The sequence below is a fragment of the Melospiza georgiana genome, chromosome 5, assembly GCF_028018845.1.
Source record: "Melospiza georgiana isolate bMelGeo1 chromosome 5, bMelGeo1.pri, whole genome shotgun sequence".
NCBI classification, from domain to species: domain Eukaryota; kingdom Metazoa; phylum Chordata; class Aves; order Passeriformes; family Passerellidae; genus Melospiza; species Melospiza georgiana.
In genome coordinates this window covers 55940188-55958219 of record NC_080434.1, presented here as the reverse complement: position 1 = coordinate 55958219, position 18032 = coordinate 55940188, and the positions used below count along the sequence as shown (strand labels likewise).

At 39.8% G+C, this 18032-nt stretch overlaps 1 protein-coding gene across 2 annotated transcripts in view; it reads right to left on the bottom strand.

Moving 5' to 3' along the window:
• Positions 1-4135: 4135 nt before the first annotated feature.
• Positions 4136-18032, bottom strand: part of AFAP1 (actin filament associated protein 1) — a 113054-nt gene continuing 99157 nt past the window's right edge. Inside the window, exons 12-18 of one of the 2 annotated variants that reach the window (XM_058024614.1) lie at positions 17380-17497; positions 15752-16009; positions 13813-13927; positions 12431-12595; positions 11672-11862; positions 10796-10957; positions 4136-6455 (exon numbers count right to left, since the gene is read on the bottom strand). In XM_058024614.1, coding sequence (XP_057880597.1) covers positions 6429-6455; positions 10796-10957; positions 11672-11862; positions 12431-12595; positions 13813-13927; positions 15752-16009; positions 17380-17497 — 1036 coding nt within the window. In that variant the 3' untranslated portion in view covers positions 4136-6428. The remainder of the gene's footprint in view (positions 6456-10795; positions 10958-11671; positions 11863-12430; positions 12596-13812; positions 13928-15751; positions 16010-17379; positions 17498-18032) is intronic. The other variant, XM_058024615.1, reaches the window with a different exon arrangement.

The following is an 18032-nucleotide window of genomic DNA, read 5'->3' as shown; positions in this document are numbered from 1 at the left end:
GAAAACCAGAGGTGCTCTAATTGTTGTGGATGTGCAATGTGAAGTCTTATTAAACCTCATACTGGGATAAAACAGCAACATGGATTATCATCTACTGATTTTTTAATTAGCCATACAAATTTTATAGACTGCAATGAAGTTTTAATAGGACCACAAATGGATTATTTATTCACAGGGTGGATATATTTTGAGGATCCAAAGATGGATAACTAAAAAGAAAAATAATTCTGATGAGATGAAACTGAATTTTCCCAGTCTGCCCTAGCTGAGCACTTTCCCAGGGTGCCTGCTGGAGGAGCCCTGTGGCGTGGGCACTCTGACCCTTCCCTGTGGCACACCATGCTCAGTGTGAGGCTGGATGCAGGAATGAAGCTTGTGCAGCCCAGCTGGGAAACACTGCAATTTGTCATTTTAGGTTCTCTAATCCTATACTGTGGCTAGCTGAGACTTTAACGGCAATTTATCTCTACAAAAGCAGACTGTTGAATCTCAAATAACATCTCATTTTCCAAATTTAGTGCTCTGATATAAATACAAGCAAAACTCACAGAAATTATAAAGTTACTTCTAATGATGTTCCAATAGTTCTTTCCAAGGAAAGCTCCTGATTTGGAAGGTCGGGAGTGAGAACAGACACAGCCAAGCTGTTCCCATAAATGAGATACCAAATAAAATTTGCTAATATCTAACCTGAAGGGCTACTTTACTTCAGAAACTGATTTCTGTGGAAAGAAAAGAATAATTGCTTCACTTCTGTTTCCCTTGCTATTGTCATCAAAGTCATATTAATTGCTATATTATTTTGAAGCTTAACTGATTTCAACATCATCATAAATCATGTCACTAATAAAACTTTTGAGGCATAAACAACAGGCAATATTTTTGCCTGTTTTCCATTAAGACACTGATTTCTTTTCTTTTCTTTTTTTTTTTTTTTTTTTTTTTTTGTGATTTATGCCTTGAAATACATAAATTTATGCCTTGAAAGACGTTTTGCTGTATGTGATTTATGCCTGGAAAGAAGTTTTGCTTTCTTACGGATCCAGCTGCTGTGGAGAAAATGTATGTACTCTGGTACAGTACATTTGAAACATTTCTTTTTGAAAACCTCATGGTTTTCAAAAGCTGAAGCAAAATAGTGCAAATGCTGCACGGTGTATTTTGAAAGTGATAAAAGGATCCATTCCTGCCATTACAGTATCATAGCAAAAGCTGATTTAAAAAAAAAAAATCAGAATCAGTGATACATGCAAAAACCAGACTAAAGAAGTAAAAATTCTAAGGAATAACTCAGTGAGGGCACTTAACAGTCTATTTAAAAATTAGCAATTAAACCAGAAATTAAGCTTATGTTCAGCTCAGGACCATGTAACTGCAACTCTACTGGTTCTGCAAAATCTAATAGGAAAATGATTGCCTTGTAATCAGATTACTGATGAGGAACACCCTTGATAAGATTTTTTTTTTTTTTTTGTTATCTAATAAATTGTGAAGGAATAATTTTGCATTACCTTGATCTTAAAAGAGAGGTTCTTGCTTTAGAAGTCAAATTGAAAAGAATAGGATACATGGCTTTATTGAAGGGAATGTTTTGTAACTGCTGGTGTAAAAAAAAAATCATTTTTCTGTGAAAGAAAACAGCTTCATTTATCAGTAGTAATATGTCAAGAGAGCAGGGGAAGCACACAAGGACACTTAAACAGAACACACTTCCAGCCTCCCTGGAGCTGGACTTTTCTGTTTTGAAGCAGGGAGCTTTGTGTTTGATAGTTTTAAGTAATTACTTTTTGCCATGAATTTTGTTTATTGTTTATAGACCCATATAAGATTTTAGCATCGATAAAATTCTGTGACAAGTTCTGCAGCTGAATCGGGCAGTTGTTTTGAACCTGATCATTGATTCAGATACCCTCACTGTTTGTACTGTTAGTGGCAGGGAATATTTTCCCCATTTTTATAACCTGTTAACACAATCCCCTCCTCAAGATTATTTTTTTTTTCCACACTGGAATGACCTTATCTTTGTTTTTCCCTTGAACTTCACTGTAATATGAATAGGATTTTTCCTTGTCTGGAGGGATTGCTGTGCCCTTGTACCATCTCCCATAGAGTTTATCTATTTATGCAGTCAGAGCCATTTGGATAATGTAGTATAGCTACAAATGCAGATAATTGAGACACCAGCACTGCAGGTGGTTTTCTCGTTTTTGCCACTTGCTTCTGCAAGTCTTGTGAATCAGACAGAGACTAGAGATACTTGCTGCATTTTAGACCACAGGATTATAGCAGGTGTTTTTTTTTTTTTTAATTTTTCCTGTTGTGTTTTTAGGTTAATTTTTGTTTGTTTTCATTTATTTTTTTGTCTTTAGTTGTTATTATGCAGTACATGGACATACCTATTAAAGCTTCATTATGATCTTGGAGGCTGTAACTACAGGAAAAAACCCAATTAACTACTTTAGAATACTGCTTCCCTCAGTTTGGGAAAATAAAATGCATATTCTACTTAAGCTTTTTACTTTATAAATTTGGTAATAATTGTGGTGTAACAGGAGCAAGAGCAAAATCTAAGAAAAGCAGCAAGGAGTAATTACAGCTTAACACTTCTCAATCTCATCTGTCAGTCATCTACAAGAAATTGCTACATTCATCTTTAAGTAGCCTCATAATCAGCTCAGTTTAATTTTAATCCACTTTCCTTTCTTAGAGGTAATTTTTAATGTTTTACATATTGCATAATTTATTAGTGGAGTTGACATCTAAGCAAGCTGGTGCAGATGCAACAGGCAAGCAGGAAGTGCTGCTATGAGCTCTAAATACATCAAATTCCACATTTCCATTGCCAAGAGAGTCCTTGGACATTCAAGTTGCAGGAGGTCACTGCTCAGTTAAATGGGGATACAACTGATGCCAAAAAACACTCATGATAAAGTCCAAACATTTTTAAACTGACTGGCATGGGAGAATGGTTCTCAGGTGAGCTCTGACTATTGTGGGAGAGCTGCTAAGGTGCCACCTTAGGGTGCCTCTGGAACTGACCAACACCAAGAAACAACACTGCAAATCCTTTTTTTGACAGGTAACTTTATTAATAATGGTCTCGGATCTGTCGCACCCACCAGGTGCCAGTCTTTTTTCACACTTTGCAAGACTTTCTGAAGAATAAACTAGAAAGGCATAAAGTTAGTTGAAGCTACTAAGACACACATTTGAAGGTGGGTCTATTTTGGACTTTTGTTTTTTTTTTTTAACAGAAGTGTCCATGAATGTGTGTCAGAAAGAACTTAAATACACTGAGAAATACAGTAGAAAGGCTATATTTACAGTCAATTAAAATGGGCACTGCCAACATATCCAATAACAAAAATAAAACAAAACCTTTTTTTTCATGTTTCTATCATGCTTTTTTTCACAGAGATTTTTTTTAAATATGATTTTGTTTTTTAAAAAATACAATAAGGAAATAATTACATTCTTAATATGAGAACATTATCATACAACATACACCCTTGGCCAATTAATTTGAAAGTGTCTAACAAAACTTGATACTAAATTAATATTCTCCATTTGAAAAATCAAATTGCCACAATCATCTCATTAAAAAAACACCCTTGATCCCCCAAAGTTATGATCTGGGATTTTATAAAAAAAGGCATCACCCATTTAAAAAAAAAACCAAACAAAACAAACAATTTTAAAAAAGCACCTGGTACAGTAACAGGCATTTGGTGAGGAAGTACAAGTGTAACATTTTCTTAGATGACATAGAAATGGTTCAAAATACGGGAGTTTTCCTTTCAAACAAAAGTCATGCTGCCCTATGGCCGAGTTTGCCTGGTGATCCTGGAATCTAAAAACAGTGAAAAATACAGGTTCTGTTGCTCTTTATAAAAAATTGTGCAGCAATAGTGCTATTCAAGGCAACAGAGTACATTTCACAGCACTGAGAGTGGTCTACAGAGAGGTTATTTCCCAAGCTTTTTGGTTTTCTTCCTTTCAGAACCTTGGCTGTTACACAGAGCAGACTAAAGTGTGGTGGCTTTGTGGAGCCTTTGCTGGAGGAAGAGTGGAAGATGTTTAGATCAGGGGGCAGCCCTGTGCAGCAGGCACCACAGGGGCCCAGGAAAGGGCAGGAAGGCTGCACCACACAATTTCCATTTGCCTGGGCAGAGATTTACTCACATCCACCTCAGGCGTAGATTAAAACCTGTCCTTGCCAAGGAATTTTTCTTTTTTTTTTTTTTTTAACCATGGGATAAGGGGGTGGAAAGAGACAATGCCAATATTGGGTAAACAAGACAAGTGATGTGGCTTTTGACTACTCTGCATTACTTCATGTGGGACCACTTCTTAATGGCAATTGTTACATCACTGCTAACCTTGACTAGAAGCCTAATTTGCATTATAAATATGTACAGATATAAATTAAATATTTATTGAAATATACAAATAAATAACTTAATTTGAAATAAAAAGCCTAAATGAACTTACTTTTGCTTCAAATTTGTTTCTGCTATTATTTATGGGAATTTGATGCTGTTTAGTCCATAGTCACAGAATACAGAATGTGCCCTCGAGTTAGAGAGTTAATAAGTAAGCGACCTAAACTAATATTAAAAAATTGTGTTTTCAATGAAAACCACACTGACACTTGCTTTCCTACTGTATCTGCATTCCTGTGGCCCTTTGTACCAAGAAGCAAAGAGCCTTTTCTCATGCTGGGCCCATTTCTACACTGCTAAGGTCAGCGGGGTCCCTGCCCTAAATGCATTTGGGAACAGGACACAGCCCCATCTCCTGGCAGCTGTCAGGTCTTTCTGACAGATCTGTGCCCTCCAATCCCACAAGCTCCTGCAGGAAGTCCTCTGGCATCCAGCTCAGCTGAGAATCCCAGGGTACCCCCCAGGAGTTGCACACACCCATTCCTAAAGGTAAGAGATAATCTGCAGGTTTGGCCACAAAGGGATGGGATCCTTGATAACTGCTGTCTTGGCAGCTTCTGTGATTTTAATTGCAGTCTTAACTAATTATCAAGACTCCAGCCCTAACATCTGTGATTAAAACACTACTCATATTTTGAGGTAATTTTTTAAATTAATTTTCTACTCCTCACAGTTGAGGAGGAAAAAAATCTTGAGAGTATGATTGAAAGCTCTCCAAAGGCCTAAAAAAAACAAAAGAGAAAACTTAAAAGAAGCCATCTGATTTATACATTCTCCTCCAACCCCCTTCTGATTTTCAAAAACCAATCTTGAGATTTTGAAGGGCTTCAGTGGCAATTTACTGCATGTAATTTCTCAGGAATGACATTGATAAGAGACAAACAGATTTTTGTAATTTTACAGACTAAAATGCAAGATGTTATTTCCTAGTAATCAGAAATGGACCCCTGTTTGGGAAAATCCCCAATTATTTGTTAAACTGTTTATAAGAGTCTGAAAATTATTACCTTTTCAGTCCATCTTCCTCAAAAATAATAGCTGAGGTCGGAAAACAGACAAGGGAAACTAAGTACAGCAGTGTTCTATACCTCAAGTTTAACAATACTATATTATAAAAAACAAAACAAGACTGACTGCATAAGTAATTCTGAGTCGCTCTTTTCTGTTGAGGACTAAGTTCAATTGTTTTCTTTTTCTTCTTTAAAATGTATAGAAAAGAAGCAGTATCTAAAAATACCTGTTAGCCTTTAAAAAAAATCAGGAACAAGTCATAGTTCAAGAACCTGACCTTTGAAAATGACTGGTGCTTCAGAACAGCAATAAAAAGAACGTACAAAAACGCATCTGTCTCGAAGTTTGGCAGCTTTTTATCTCCCCATGACAAAAGCATCTGTCTGAAAATCGCCCAAAAACGCTTCACCAGAGTCCTTGTGGCCCTGCAGAGCTGCTGGGCTGAGCAGGCACTGCTGCCTCTGCAAGCACTTTTCTTCAGGTTTGCTTTGCCATGTGAGCAGCCACCAGCAAAGTCTCTGCTGATGAGTTAGACCTGCTCTGTGGCACAGTTCCAAAGGCAGTTTTAACCTGCAGGAGTCAGGATTTCCCACCAGTCTTCAGCAGTGTTCCAGCTGTCTGATGCACTATAATTAACATTGCTGGCTCTTTGCTGCTTCAGCAAAGTAAACTTGCAACTGTGACTTTATGCTCCTTTTTAGTTCCTATGGTTGGGTTTTTTTTGGTTTTCATTTTCTCTACCAGTGAAGTTGGAAACAAGGAGTTACAGCTAATAAAAAGGGGCACACGTAGTTACACAGCAATACAGTAGAGGGAATACAGGCAAATTAGCGCCAAGCTACCATTAACTTAACAGAGTTATAAAACTTCTCATGTTTTATCACTTGATGTGACCTTCCAGGTGAGTCCTTTGCAGCCTAAGTCTTGGTCTGTAGTAGGTAAGGCTTTTATGGAAAGTGACTGGCTTTGTTATGTTTATGTTCCATTTTTCATCTCCCATTCCTGGAAAGGGGGAAAAAAAAGATACAGAAAATGTTAAGAAGAAATCAGGATAATTCACTGATGTCATTGTATCTGCTAATCCACAAGTGGGTTCAATAACAGTTTTTTCATTAACTTTGCTGGATTCAGCCCAAAAATTAGTTAGGGAATGATAACAAGTATGTTCTGATAGTCTGTGCACAGCATCCACCCTTCCACAACTATGTACAAAATATTTTCTAGTGCAGTGCAAATAAGCCATGTTTGTATTCTGCAGAGGGGACTTCTGGAGCAATTGACACCCCACAGCTGGTGTAAAGCACTCAGCTCTCCCTGAGTAAGGGAGAGGCTGATTTAAGCACACAAGGCTCTCTAAATGACTGGTGTAAGACAGCAGGAAGCCCTCAATATCTCTCAGAGCTGACACCAAGTGATTGCTTTACAGCTCTTCAATTTTTTTATTATAAGACTCATGGCAAACACATAAATTTATAACTAAAAAGAGCAACTTAGCAGAGAGACTGACAGGCAGGGTTAAGAGAAACAAGTCAGTTTGCATTGCATTTGTTTCCCTTATAGATAATCCAAACTGAGCTATTGCCTAGCAAAATAAAGAAATTGCTTTGACTTTTCTGTGCCTCAGTTTCCTCACCTGTTAGCTGAGGACAAGGACAGCATCCACAGCAAAAAAATGTAACCTATAATGCTTTTGGTCACTTGTCTCAGAGCAAGGTACTGCCATTTCTTCTGCCACTTAAGTGAAAATCATGAGATTGTCACAGCTGAGCCCCCAGGTCAGTAAAACTTGTGGCCATCAAATGACACCTGGGCTGAAGCAGGACAGGCTCACCTCAGGACATCCACACTGCACCCCTCCCTGAATCCCACCCTTTCAGCCATCAGGAGCCACTGAAGATCCCCAGGGATGGCCTCTGGCTCCAGCAATCCCCTTAGAGGAAGCCCCCAGCTGCTCCTCGCCAGGCACTGGGGGCTGCAGATTCCTCTCTGACCCACCGGAAAGAGACACTCTGCAGGCAGCCTGCTGACTTGGCTTCCAAATTGAATTCCTCAATTTAACACTCATTCCACAACATTTAAGAGCTCTGACTGAAATCCATTACTTATGCATGTAAATAGCTGTTCCTGCTGCTGAAAGCAGTAAGAGCATTAGTTTGGCTCAACAGCTGTATGACCATGACACCTCTTCAGCTGTTGTAAAATAACAGTAAAGGTCAGAGTTGATGGCTGCTTTAGCAATATAAGAAAAAAATATCCATGGGTTTAAAATTAGACAATAATTTACTTTGTTTCAAAACTTCTGTTTGGTTTTTTTTTTTTTAAATTTAATTGGTGCTTTTACTAAAATTCAGTGTATTTTAAATATTCCATTTTACTCTTCAAATTATGTTAATTTTAAAGTTAAAACAGTACTGGTAGAAATTAGATTACTTTAAAAACTCTATTAAATCTGCGTTCTCTATAGATATGCTACCAAAGCTATAAAGGAAGTCCTTGGCTAAGCAACTGGGAGGAGATTTTCTTTGAAGTGTTAAATAAGGCTTGAAAGCAGAAGCTTCTTTTGCAGGTGCAAAAGGAACTTTTTGTTTCTTTCCACTGCTCCTGCAGGTTCACACCAAGGAAAGAATGTCTCAGTCAACACTGACAGCCTGACTGGGAGCTGGGAAACTGGGACAGCTCCTTTTCTTCTCCAGTCCTTGAACACAAGTGAGATGTAAGATGCTGACATCCACCAGCCCACTAGTTTCAAAACCAAATCAGAAATACTAATTTCAGTTTTCTTGCTACACATAACAATTTGGCTTTAGAAACTAATTTGATATTTAAATGAATATGTGAAATGTTTAAATAATTGCTGTACAGAAAGGATATTTGAATCTTTTTACTTCTCTAGGACTACTGACGCAGAATATTATTTTCCATATTTTAATTGGAGTTTCCATTTCTAGCCAAGTACAGATTAGACAAAATTGCAATTAAAATGCCTTCTGGCTTTTTAAAAATATACATAATTACTTTCTAAAAAAAAAAATAAATTAAAGATACTTGTAAAAAAGCGAAGTTAAAAATTCAAATTATGTATGTGTAAGTATAATGTGTGTCCTGAACAGCCAATCCCCAAATTGCTGCTCTTTCTTAACACTAGATCTGTCTTACTGCTTCTCTCTGTATTTCCTTCTAACGTTAGACCATCTGAGAGGAGAAAGCTTTTGGTGGCAGAGCTTCCAAAGCTGCTGTCCCAGGCGCGCAGGGCACAGAGCAGCAGCAGCACTGCTGCCTGGTGAGCATGGCCGTGACACAAGGCTGGCAGGCAACAGGCTCAGCATCCTCCATGCAAGGAAAAGGCCAAGGAGGGAGGCATTCAGTGCTTTCAAATACACACCAGGAGTAAAAACCATATTCTGATATTTTTAACATTTATACAACTCCCTCATAGCACTGGGAGAGGTGCCAGCTGCCAGAGATACAAGCGGGAGCACAGGCGTGGGATCAGTTTCACTCCCACAAACTGCACTGACATCCACGCCTGGAGAGCCAAGTCCTGCTCTGGGATACTCATGTGTGACACCCTTTCCTGAGCCTGGGCTCCACGAGGCCTGGGCTCACTCACAGCTGCAAAAGGCCAAAAGAACTGAGAGCCAAATTCCACCCCCGCACACGTACAGCGACCCCCGAGCGTGGGGCGTGCTGCAGATGTGCACCTGATGGCAGCTGTGGCTGCCAAGGGGCTGGGAACAGATTGGGTTGCACTATCTAATTCAGCAAAATTTCACTCTTAATATTTAGTGCATGAGGTTTTAGGGGAAAAGCTGTTCAAGCTGAATTGGATACTTTGAGTTGTTTTTCACAGCATGGGAAAAATATGCTTAGTTGCTCCATATCCTTTTTGATTAGCCTAATCCTATATCCAAGATTCCTCTGCCAAAAAGCTTGACCAACTTATGGTGCCATCCAAAGCACACCGACACCAAACACAGGAGGGCTTTTCCTGCATGGTATGTGCTGAGCATAAAAAATATACTACAGGAAGGTATTCTTTACACCAAAAATATTTAGGTTTTTATAATGCCCTGGCTTCTCCAGCTGTAACGATTAGATGTCTGGATTTAATGTGCCTGTCCAGCACAAATCCATGCACCCATTTCCAAGCACTGTGCTCTGCTAGACCACACTCCCTGAGTATTGCTGAGCTACCATCCACATCTAAGACAAAGTGTACAGTTAGAGATGATATCGTTATGGCACAAATTAGGCTATAATTGGAAAACACAGATAAGCTTTAGAGCACATAAATCCTTCCTCAGGTTTGAAACACAAGCTGCAGACTTCAAAGTTGATTAGAACTAAAACCTATTATGCTGAGTGTAATTATTCTTAGTTGGATTTAAATGAATCAGGCTAACTGGCAGGAAAAAGCAGTTGATGTCCATGCAAAGGGAGTAGAAGAAACAGTGTATCAGGAAAAATAATTATATTATGATAATTTAATAATAAAATAATTTTTTGAGATGCTGATTTTTCAGTATCTACTACATTTAGGTTCCAGGCTTATGCTCAGACACTGGAAATGTATATAATCAATGAATACATGTAGCAAAAGTTACTTGAAGAAATCCATCAGAAGACATCAATGAAAAAAGGAAACAGCCTTCATGAACGACAAGTGTTTATGATTATTGCTGTTTATAATTACAACTAGCAGTGAACTACTAAATAAACAAAAGCTTGGGCCCAGCACTATTACTGCCACCCTTGGTTATGTGTTGCCCACATGTTTATGCTGCCAGCAAATTTAGCCCAGAAGAATGGTTATACAAATCCCACTTAAACTAAACCACAAAAATTAGAAAACTGTAACAATACAAGAAGACAGCAAATTTCAGCTTGGTACTCGCAAGACAAAATTGAAGTCATTAAACTTTTACTTTAAATGTACATTGAGCAGATACTTGCACAACACATTGTCATTAATTATAATGTTCTTGCAGTGGCTGGAAAAGGTCAGACCCAATCTTGTGCCATTTCTAATCACTCACTGTAACAGTGCTCTTTTAACCACTTCTCTGCTATACAGAGTAGTGGACACATGGACTGTCTACACCACAGACTACTTACTTTGCAAATCAAATCAAAAAAGCAACAGAGAAAAACATGGAATCAGAGTAGAGTCAAATCAGTCTCCCAAACTTACTTACCAACTCTTCTGCAGAAGGTTCTCCAAATCAGCAGTACTATGTAGTAATATGAATAATTTAGATATTCTCTTCTTAAGGCTAAATAAGACTTTGTAAGAAAGTATGAAAAAGCACAGAAGAAGACAATTAAGACACGAGTGCTCTCACCTTTGCTTTTCGAAGCACATGGCCCCGACATGGAGAGTTGTTTGATGAGGGAGGTCTCTTCAGAGCTGCTGCACTGTTCACAGGGATGGAGCACTCAGTATCACTGGTGTCACAGCTGGAGATGGGAGAGTTTTCCAAAGTTCGGTGCTTGAAAATTGGAGACTATAAAGAGCGAAAAGCCTATATTGAGTTTCCTCCAAGTAGTCACATGTACAATATTTTCTACTTTAGATTCAGAACTGCAGAACTCTTTTTTAAAGAAACTATATTCATAATGATGACTAGATGAAAAGGAGATTAGAACACAGGAAACAAAACAAAGTGCATGTGTGTTCTGTGATGAAAATTGAAGTTTCCTTTCTGTTAAACAGCTATGGGTCTGATCAAACAACTACGGATAATCCAGAGGAATTGATGTATCCCTCTCTGATCTTTCTGTGATGGCTGCTTCAGACATAGATCTGTAGCACAAGCTCCACCCCGAAGGTGTGAGATGCAGCCCTTGCAGAGTGTGACACAACTGACAGGGGACCAGCACAAGCAGATCTTCATCACTGCATGATGACTTGGTGCATTTAAATCTCCCTGGGCTGGAGCAATGTCTTGGTTGCTGCACTTATACAATCACTGAGGACAAGGTGCTGGCTTTTTGCACATTATCCTAACATATCCTGCCTGTGATTCCCATATCTACCTGCTCCCTGCTGCTGCTGCAGGAAATGCAAATAACACAGAAAGGCATTTAATTCTGCTCTTATTTCTCAGGCTTAAAAAAACATTATACTTTCAGTTCCTACTCATTTTTTGCTGGAGCTGGGAAGGCTGAGCACTCCCAGCCCATTAACTGGGATTTGCATGTTCAATGGCTTTGCATACCTGTGGACTTGATGTTCCTGACTTGGGCTCAATAGCCAAGCCCAGTGTGATGCCACCAGCCAAGGCTTTCTTAAGGCTCTCCTTCACCTCAGTCAGTTCCAGCTCCAGATTTACACGCTCAGCCTCCTTCTGCTTACATTCCTCTTCCAGCTTCTTTAACTTGTCTTCAAGAATCACTTGGGTCTTCCTGCCTGTCATTCACGGCAATTTTATTATTTCAACAATAATAAAAATGTTAAAATGACACTTAGAGAAATTCTTTTCTTTCTAAAAAGTAAGGAAACAAGGTCTCTACGTATCAGTGACATAAAAAAAATTAGTTACTTTATATAAAACGCTTGAAAGTAAGAAGTTTAGTAGCATAAATCAAATGCTTTCTATCAAGTGACATTCTTAGATATCTAGTCTGGTTTCAAATCAGTATTGTTTTCTTTATTTTTCTGTATCATGAAAATATAATTAGCTAGTGACAAAAAAATTATTCCTATGCTCTTCTTACCTGAAGTTCACACCAGTGTAATTCCTTAGGTATGTGTGTACATACACATGCATATATAAAATAAGGACATACACATTTGTATTTTTATCTTTTATGTTTTTTATCTATATAGAAAGCAAATATAGACATTATAGAGCACTGCTCAGCATCAAAACCTAACCTTGTTTAGGGTGGCATGTCTTCAGCACAGAATACAAAGCTGTTTGAATAACTAAGCCTAATTCTCAGGTGAGAATTCAGCACATAAAAGCACCTCCTACCAGCATTGACTTCAATGGCAGCACGCAGATCTTTCCTTTCTTTCCGGAGTTGGGCCAGCCTGTTCCGAAGGGCTTCTTTTTTCTTCAGCAGCTCCTCCTCTTTGCTTTGTAACTTCTTTGCATCTGCCTCCACACGATTCTTGCCATATTTGTACTGCTCTGCATCTGCATGTATCAGATTGTAGCTAATTAGGGTTTAAATTAACAGCACAACGCTGAACTGGTCCCTGAGACTCCACATGACATGAAGCATGTCACGGCTCCCCATGGCAGGGTGTTGCAACTGGATGATCTTCAAGGCTCCCTTCCAACCCAAACCATTCTATAATTCTACGGTTTGAGGAAAAGGTTTGGCCTTCCTTCTCAACTGGCTCTTTCTCAATGTCCATGATTTCTGCCAAGTTCTGCAGCACAGCTATAACAATGATATGGGATAGAGTATGTTCTTTATATTTACATGAGGAAAATGAGAAATACCAGTTACTTTATAGCACACTGGTTTTGAAAAATGGCCTTGCCTTTCTCTGTAGTTCAGAAGATGGAAAGGAGGCTCCTCTCTAGCAATGAACCCCTCATTTCTAATTGAAAGGGTCAGAGGAAAAACCACCTGCTTGGCCTGACTTTCATTCCTACTTCAAGTGCACATCTTTTCTCATCTTACATAAGAGAATACAAAGATGTTCACACTTCTTTGACGTCTGGCAGCTTTCTTTTTCTTTTTTAATTTCCCATACAAATGCTTTCATTTTGTGGCTGACATATATTTGTGGTCTGATTCATATCACAGCCCCCTCTACAGCTCTGCTCCAGCTGCAGACTCAAAGAAGATAGGTCAGCTAAAAGATCACTTTGTCACATACCCAAAGGCACACTCTATGATATGAAATAATTCCTGACAAACAGTTGTTAAGCCAGTTTTAGTCAGTTAGAAGCTATTTACTTTAGTCCTAAAGTCTAAACCAATTTCTCTTGTTGCCATTAAATCCACGGCTTCTTAAATAAGACTTCATTAATAAGTCCACTTATGAGCAACACAATGTTCTTACATCTATACCAGCTCCTCATCCTCCTTTTCCAACATGAAGATAGAATTCCTCTCTGTTCCAAATGAGGAATCATTATCCTTCTTTTTTACCCTGCTGTCCTCATGACTTCACAGCAGCCAGAGGTCCACATTTCATATTTATCCTTCTCCCATATGAGCGGCACCCTTTTCTCGTGTGCCATGGCTGGAGTTAAGTCACCAAAGTATCTCCTGCTCAGTCTTGGCATCTCCTCCTTGGCCTCTCAGCTCACAAAACCACACTGGTGCTGTACCTTGTCCCCAGCGAGGCAGCAGTGAGGACAGACACTGAGAGGCAGCAGTGAGGACAGACACTTACTGGATGCCGTGCGCTTCACACAGGAAGCCGTCTCGGATTTCTTGGGCTGGCTGTTTAAAGTCCTCGCTTTTCCGGCGATCCCATTAGCAGTCACAGGAGGCTTCTTGCCTTTAAACTGTTTGAAAACAAAAGTACAAATGGGCTCCAGCTATTCCCGTGCCACTGGCATTACTTTCACCCTTTCATCAAGGGCAGAGCTTGACAGAAAGCTGCCTGCTACATCAGAGAGCCTTAATAGAGCACATTGATTGAGCTGGAGACGGCGCTTCCTCCAGAGATGCCTCTGGGAGCTGCCTGCTCAGCGGGAGCCATGCCAGCAATCACAGGATAACAAGGGGATGAACTCCCTGTTTCTGGTGGCATCATGGTTTCCAAGGCATTTAGAACCCTGGCATTTACAGTATTAAGAAAGCCACTGCAAGGCAGAAAAAAATGTATATTTTAATTTTTTTTTTTACAGTAAAGACTCTTGAAACACAAGTTTTTCAGAGTTAATTTCACACAGTATAACCTACCAGGGTTTGCCACACAAAAAATTCAACATTATTTCTTATTTACTGTATGACCTTGCCATCCTTGTGGATTTTTTTGAAACAATATGTTTATTACATGTTTTTAAGTGCTAGGAGTTAAGATATTATTTTCCCCTTATACAACTTCTAGCTACTACTTAAAAGCTTTTCTTACTTAAAAAAACCCTCTCATAATGGCCAGACAGGCTCAACAGATTACCAGGAACAGAGCATCGCATGTTCAAGGGGTTTCCATTTAGAGGGCTCACAGCAATGAACTGAAGCCTGGGAAGATAACCCACTCCTACTCATGGTGTCTCCATGGAGGATGCTCCAGCCAAGCACAGGGCACATGTGTGCCATGCTCTGTTCTCCTGCTCCCAAAGGTGTGTGCGGACTGAATTGGGAATGCACTGAGAAGCTTGCTGCTGCAGTAATTTATTGCTCATGTCCACCTCCAATTATGCATTGTACTGAATTCCAATATTCCAATATGAAGTTTTTGTAAGGGTTAAGTGAGTTAACACACAGTATGATAGGTACCTTTTACAAGGGAAACATTTATCTTAATTGTTCCATGTCAGATTAGATTGAAAACTGTGCATCACTGTGATATATTCACACTGTGATGCATTGGTTTAAGCCAATGACCACCTTTCAGAGACCAGCTAAGGGCTCTGAGAAGGTTCCTGGCATGGCTGTGAGCAAGGCTTGCCCTGCTCCCCTGCTGGGCTGTGCCCATCTGCTACAATGCTGAGCTCACAGGACTTCATCTGCTCTGTAGGTTCATGTTTGAGGTACAAAAGCCTGCAGTCACCCTCAGAAAGCAGCAGAGAAATAGCCTCTTTTTTTTTTTAGGGGAAGAAAATAACAGGCAGCAATATAAAGATGTCATTTATGAATATATACAACATAATTTACTAAATATATAGCATCAAGTTATTATACATATGCATATTCATAAAATGTATAACCAAAGTATACATGATATACAGAAAAGTATACATGATATATACATTAGTATATACACTAATATATACTAATTTCTAAAGAGCCAAATTTGCTGTCACAGTCAGGTCACATGTCACCTATCTTTTTTTGGGTTTTCTCCTAAAACATCTCTGCCTGAGGAGCCAAAAGGTGGCTCGACATGCATTCAGGTTAGGTGTGGAAGGTCACATTGATTTTTTTGTTATTATTCACCATCTGTAAATCATCAAGACCATGCTGGCAAAGCCTTTTCCATGTACCACTACTTCCACATTGGAATTTACACCTTTGCAAACTTGCTTCATTTGCAGTGGGCTCATAACTAAACTCCAGGCACTTCAGTGCTAACACTAAGGGACTCTAAAGAGTTCCTAGAGATTACAACCAGATAAATAAAACAAATAACAAGCTTTGTTAAGTATTAAACAGTACAGTACCTGCGAGCCAGATCCCCTCCCCACAGCAGAGGTATTAGTGACAGACTGAGCAGAAGACAGATTGGATGAGACAGGGTGTTTGTAATGGTTAGAGGAGAGTTTGTCAGCAGATAACCTATTGGCTTTCCTGTCAGCTGGCGGATAGCGCGCAAAGATTTTTGGAGACGGCAAGTTATCGTACAGGCCTGCGTTATCATAAAGCATTTCTTCTCCAATGTTCCTGCTACGAGAAGAAGGAAAGCCATCTTCTGGTTCCCACTGCAACACACACACCTCGGCAGTTAGTGAACAATGCACCATGCAGAACCCCATAAGTGAAATTAAAACATTAGCGATGCTTTGGACTCCAGCAAGCCCACAGTGCTTAGCGAGCATACATCCTTACTACTGACACTACTTAGAAAGTGGCGGGAGGACACTGTGTGGAAAACAAGCATTGCATTCCATGGCTCAATACCTCAGCCCTGAGTACAAGCACACCTAACACTCTGACTGCACCCAGGGGGCAGAGGCAGACTGTGTTAGCAGGGCGATGCTCACAGTTTGCACAGATGAGTCCATGGGATTACATCTGGTACATGAGTTGTTAAAAGTAATACAGCCTAGCAGTTGTCAGAAGCCAAGTTTTTTCTAGCTTGTTTTTTTAATTTCTTCAGGTTACACGTCTTTCCCATGCATATCAGCTGCTGGTATGCTTGCACATTTGATTTGACGGAGATTTATTATTCTGAGCTACAAGAACTAAAATAGTTCCTTTTTTTGTTAGTTTTTAGAAAAATGGGAAGCTCAACAATAGTACTCCAGTGGTTCATCTGATTAATCTTAAAAGAAATCCACCTGACTGCTAAATATCCTTCCTTAACCCATCCTGGCCATGGCAGTACACTACTCAAACAAAGGCATGAGCACATCCAAGAACTACGTCAAGACTGCTGTCCACAAAAGTGATCATGCACTGTTCCCAAGAGGGGATTTCTAACATCTTTTGGACATTACCGACATATTGGAGGACTCAATGTCCAGTTAATTTCACACTTTGAAACTATTAATTTCCTTTGAGTTCGCCCTTAGTGGGGCCTTTATACAACAGCCCAAATTAAGAGCTGACATAGGCTGCAGCTCCCCTGCAAATCCTCTTACATATCTGTCTACGACCAGCTCTGCACTTTATGAAGATGGAAGTGAGCACTGTGGTTCTCCTTTGGGACAAGCAGCACCTGTAACCCTCAGAAATGCAGCCACAGGGACTGAGAAGTGTTTGGGTGTCGGTGTTTTTTCAATAGACATCAAAAAGTGCCTGGTGTAACTGAGTCCTTAATTTTGCCCTTTCCAGTCTGATCTAAAAAAATACCTCCTCAAGTGAGTATTATATTCAAGGACTTGGCAACAAATCACCAACAGGCAACTGCTTTCTAAATGCACATTGGCTCACATGCAGGTTAATGTAAACAATATGTCCCATGCCCTTATATTCTATAGGTGTGAGAGGAGTCTGGAACCCCCAATCAAAAAACCATGAGTTCATCTGGAAACTGCCCAGCGAGGATCTTTAGATAATACAATTTTCAGATGTCCACATGGCAATGAACACATGCAAAGCATTTTCTGTGTGCAGGCTGAGCTCTTACCGATCCGTTGATGCAGGGAACATCGTCGTAGTGGAGCGCCATCCCGCTGGGGCAGGCGTAGCCGTTGGCAGTGCTCCCCCGGTACGGGCTCGTGGATATCACCCGCCTGTTCATGAAACTGCACAATGCAAAGGGGAAATAATGAAAACCAGCACTCAAACCTACGCCTAAATGATGATACAGTGGTATACTCCCTGTGCCCGATTATGTAGCCTGGAAGCACGGAGCTTCTCGCTTTCCGCAGGGTGGTTTTTTCTTTCTTTGCTACTCACACGCTGCTGCTACAGCCAGGAACACAACATATGTTCCTGTTCTCCATTCTTGCAGCGGGGATATGGCTGTGTGAAGGCCAGGAGGGCAACAGCTGTAATTGCTCAGTGGCATGTTTACATAGGAACCTGCTGGTCTCTGTTACACACCAGCCTGACAGGGTCCCAGAAACGCTCCCTTGCTGTCTGCACTGGGGAGAAGCAGGTGTTTCTGTGTGCATGCACGCCCAAGGGGCTGCAAACTTAGGAAATAAGAGAAATAAGAATAAAATCCAGCAGAAATGAAAAAAAAAAAAAAACAAACACATAATTTCAATGAAATCCAAGTTAAAATTTCTATAAAAAATTCCTGAATAATTACTTCCTCAAAACCTGGGAATTCTT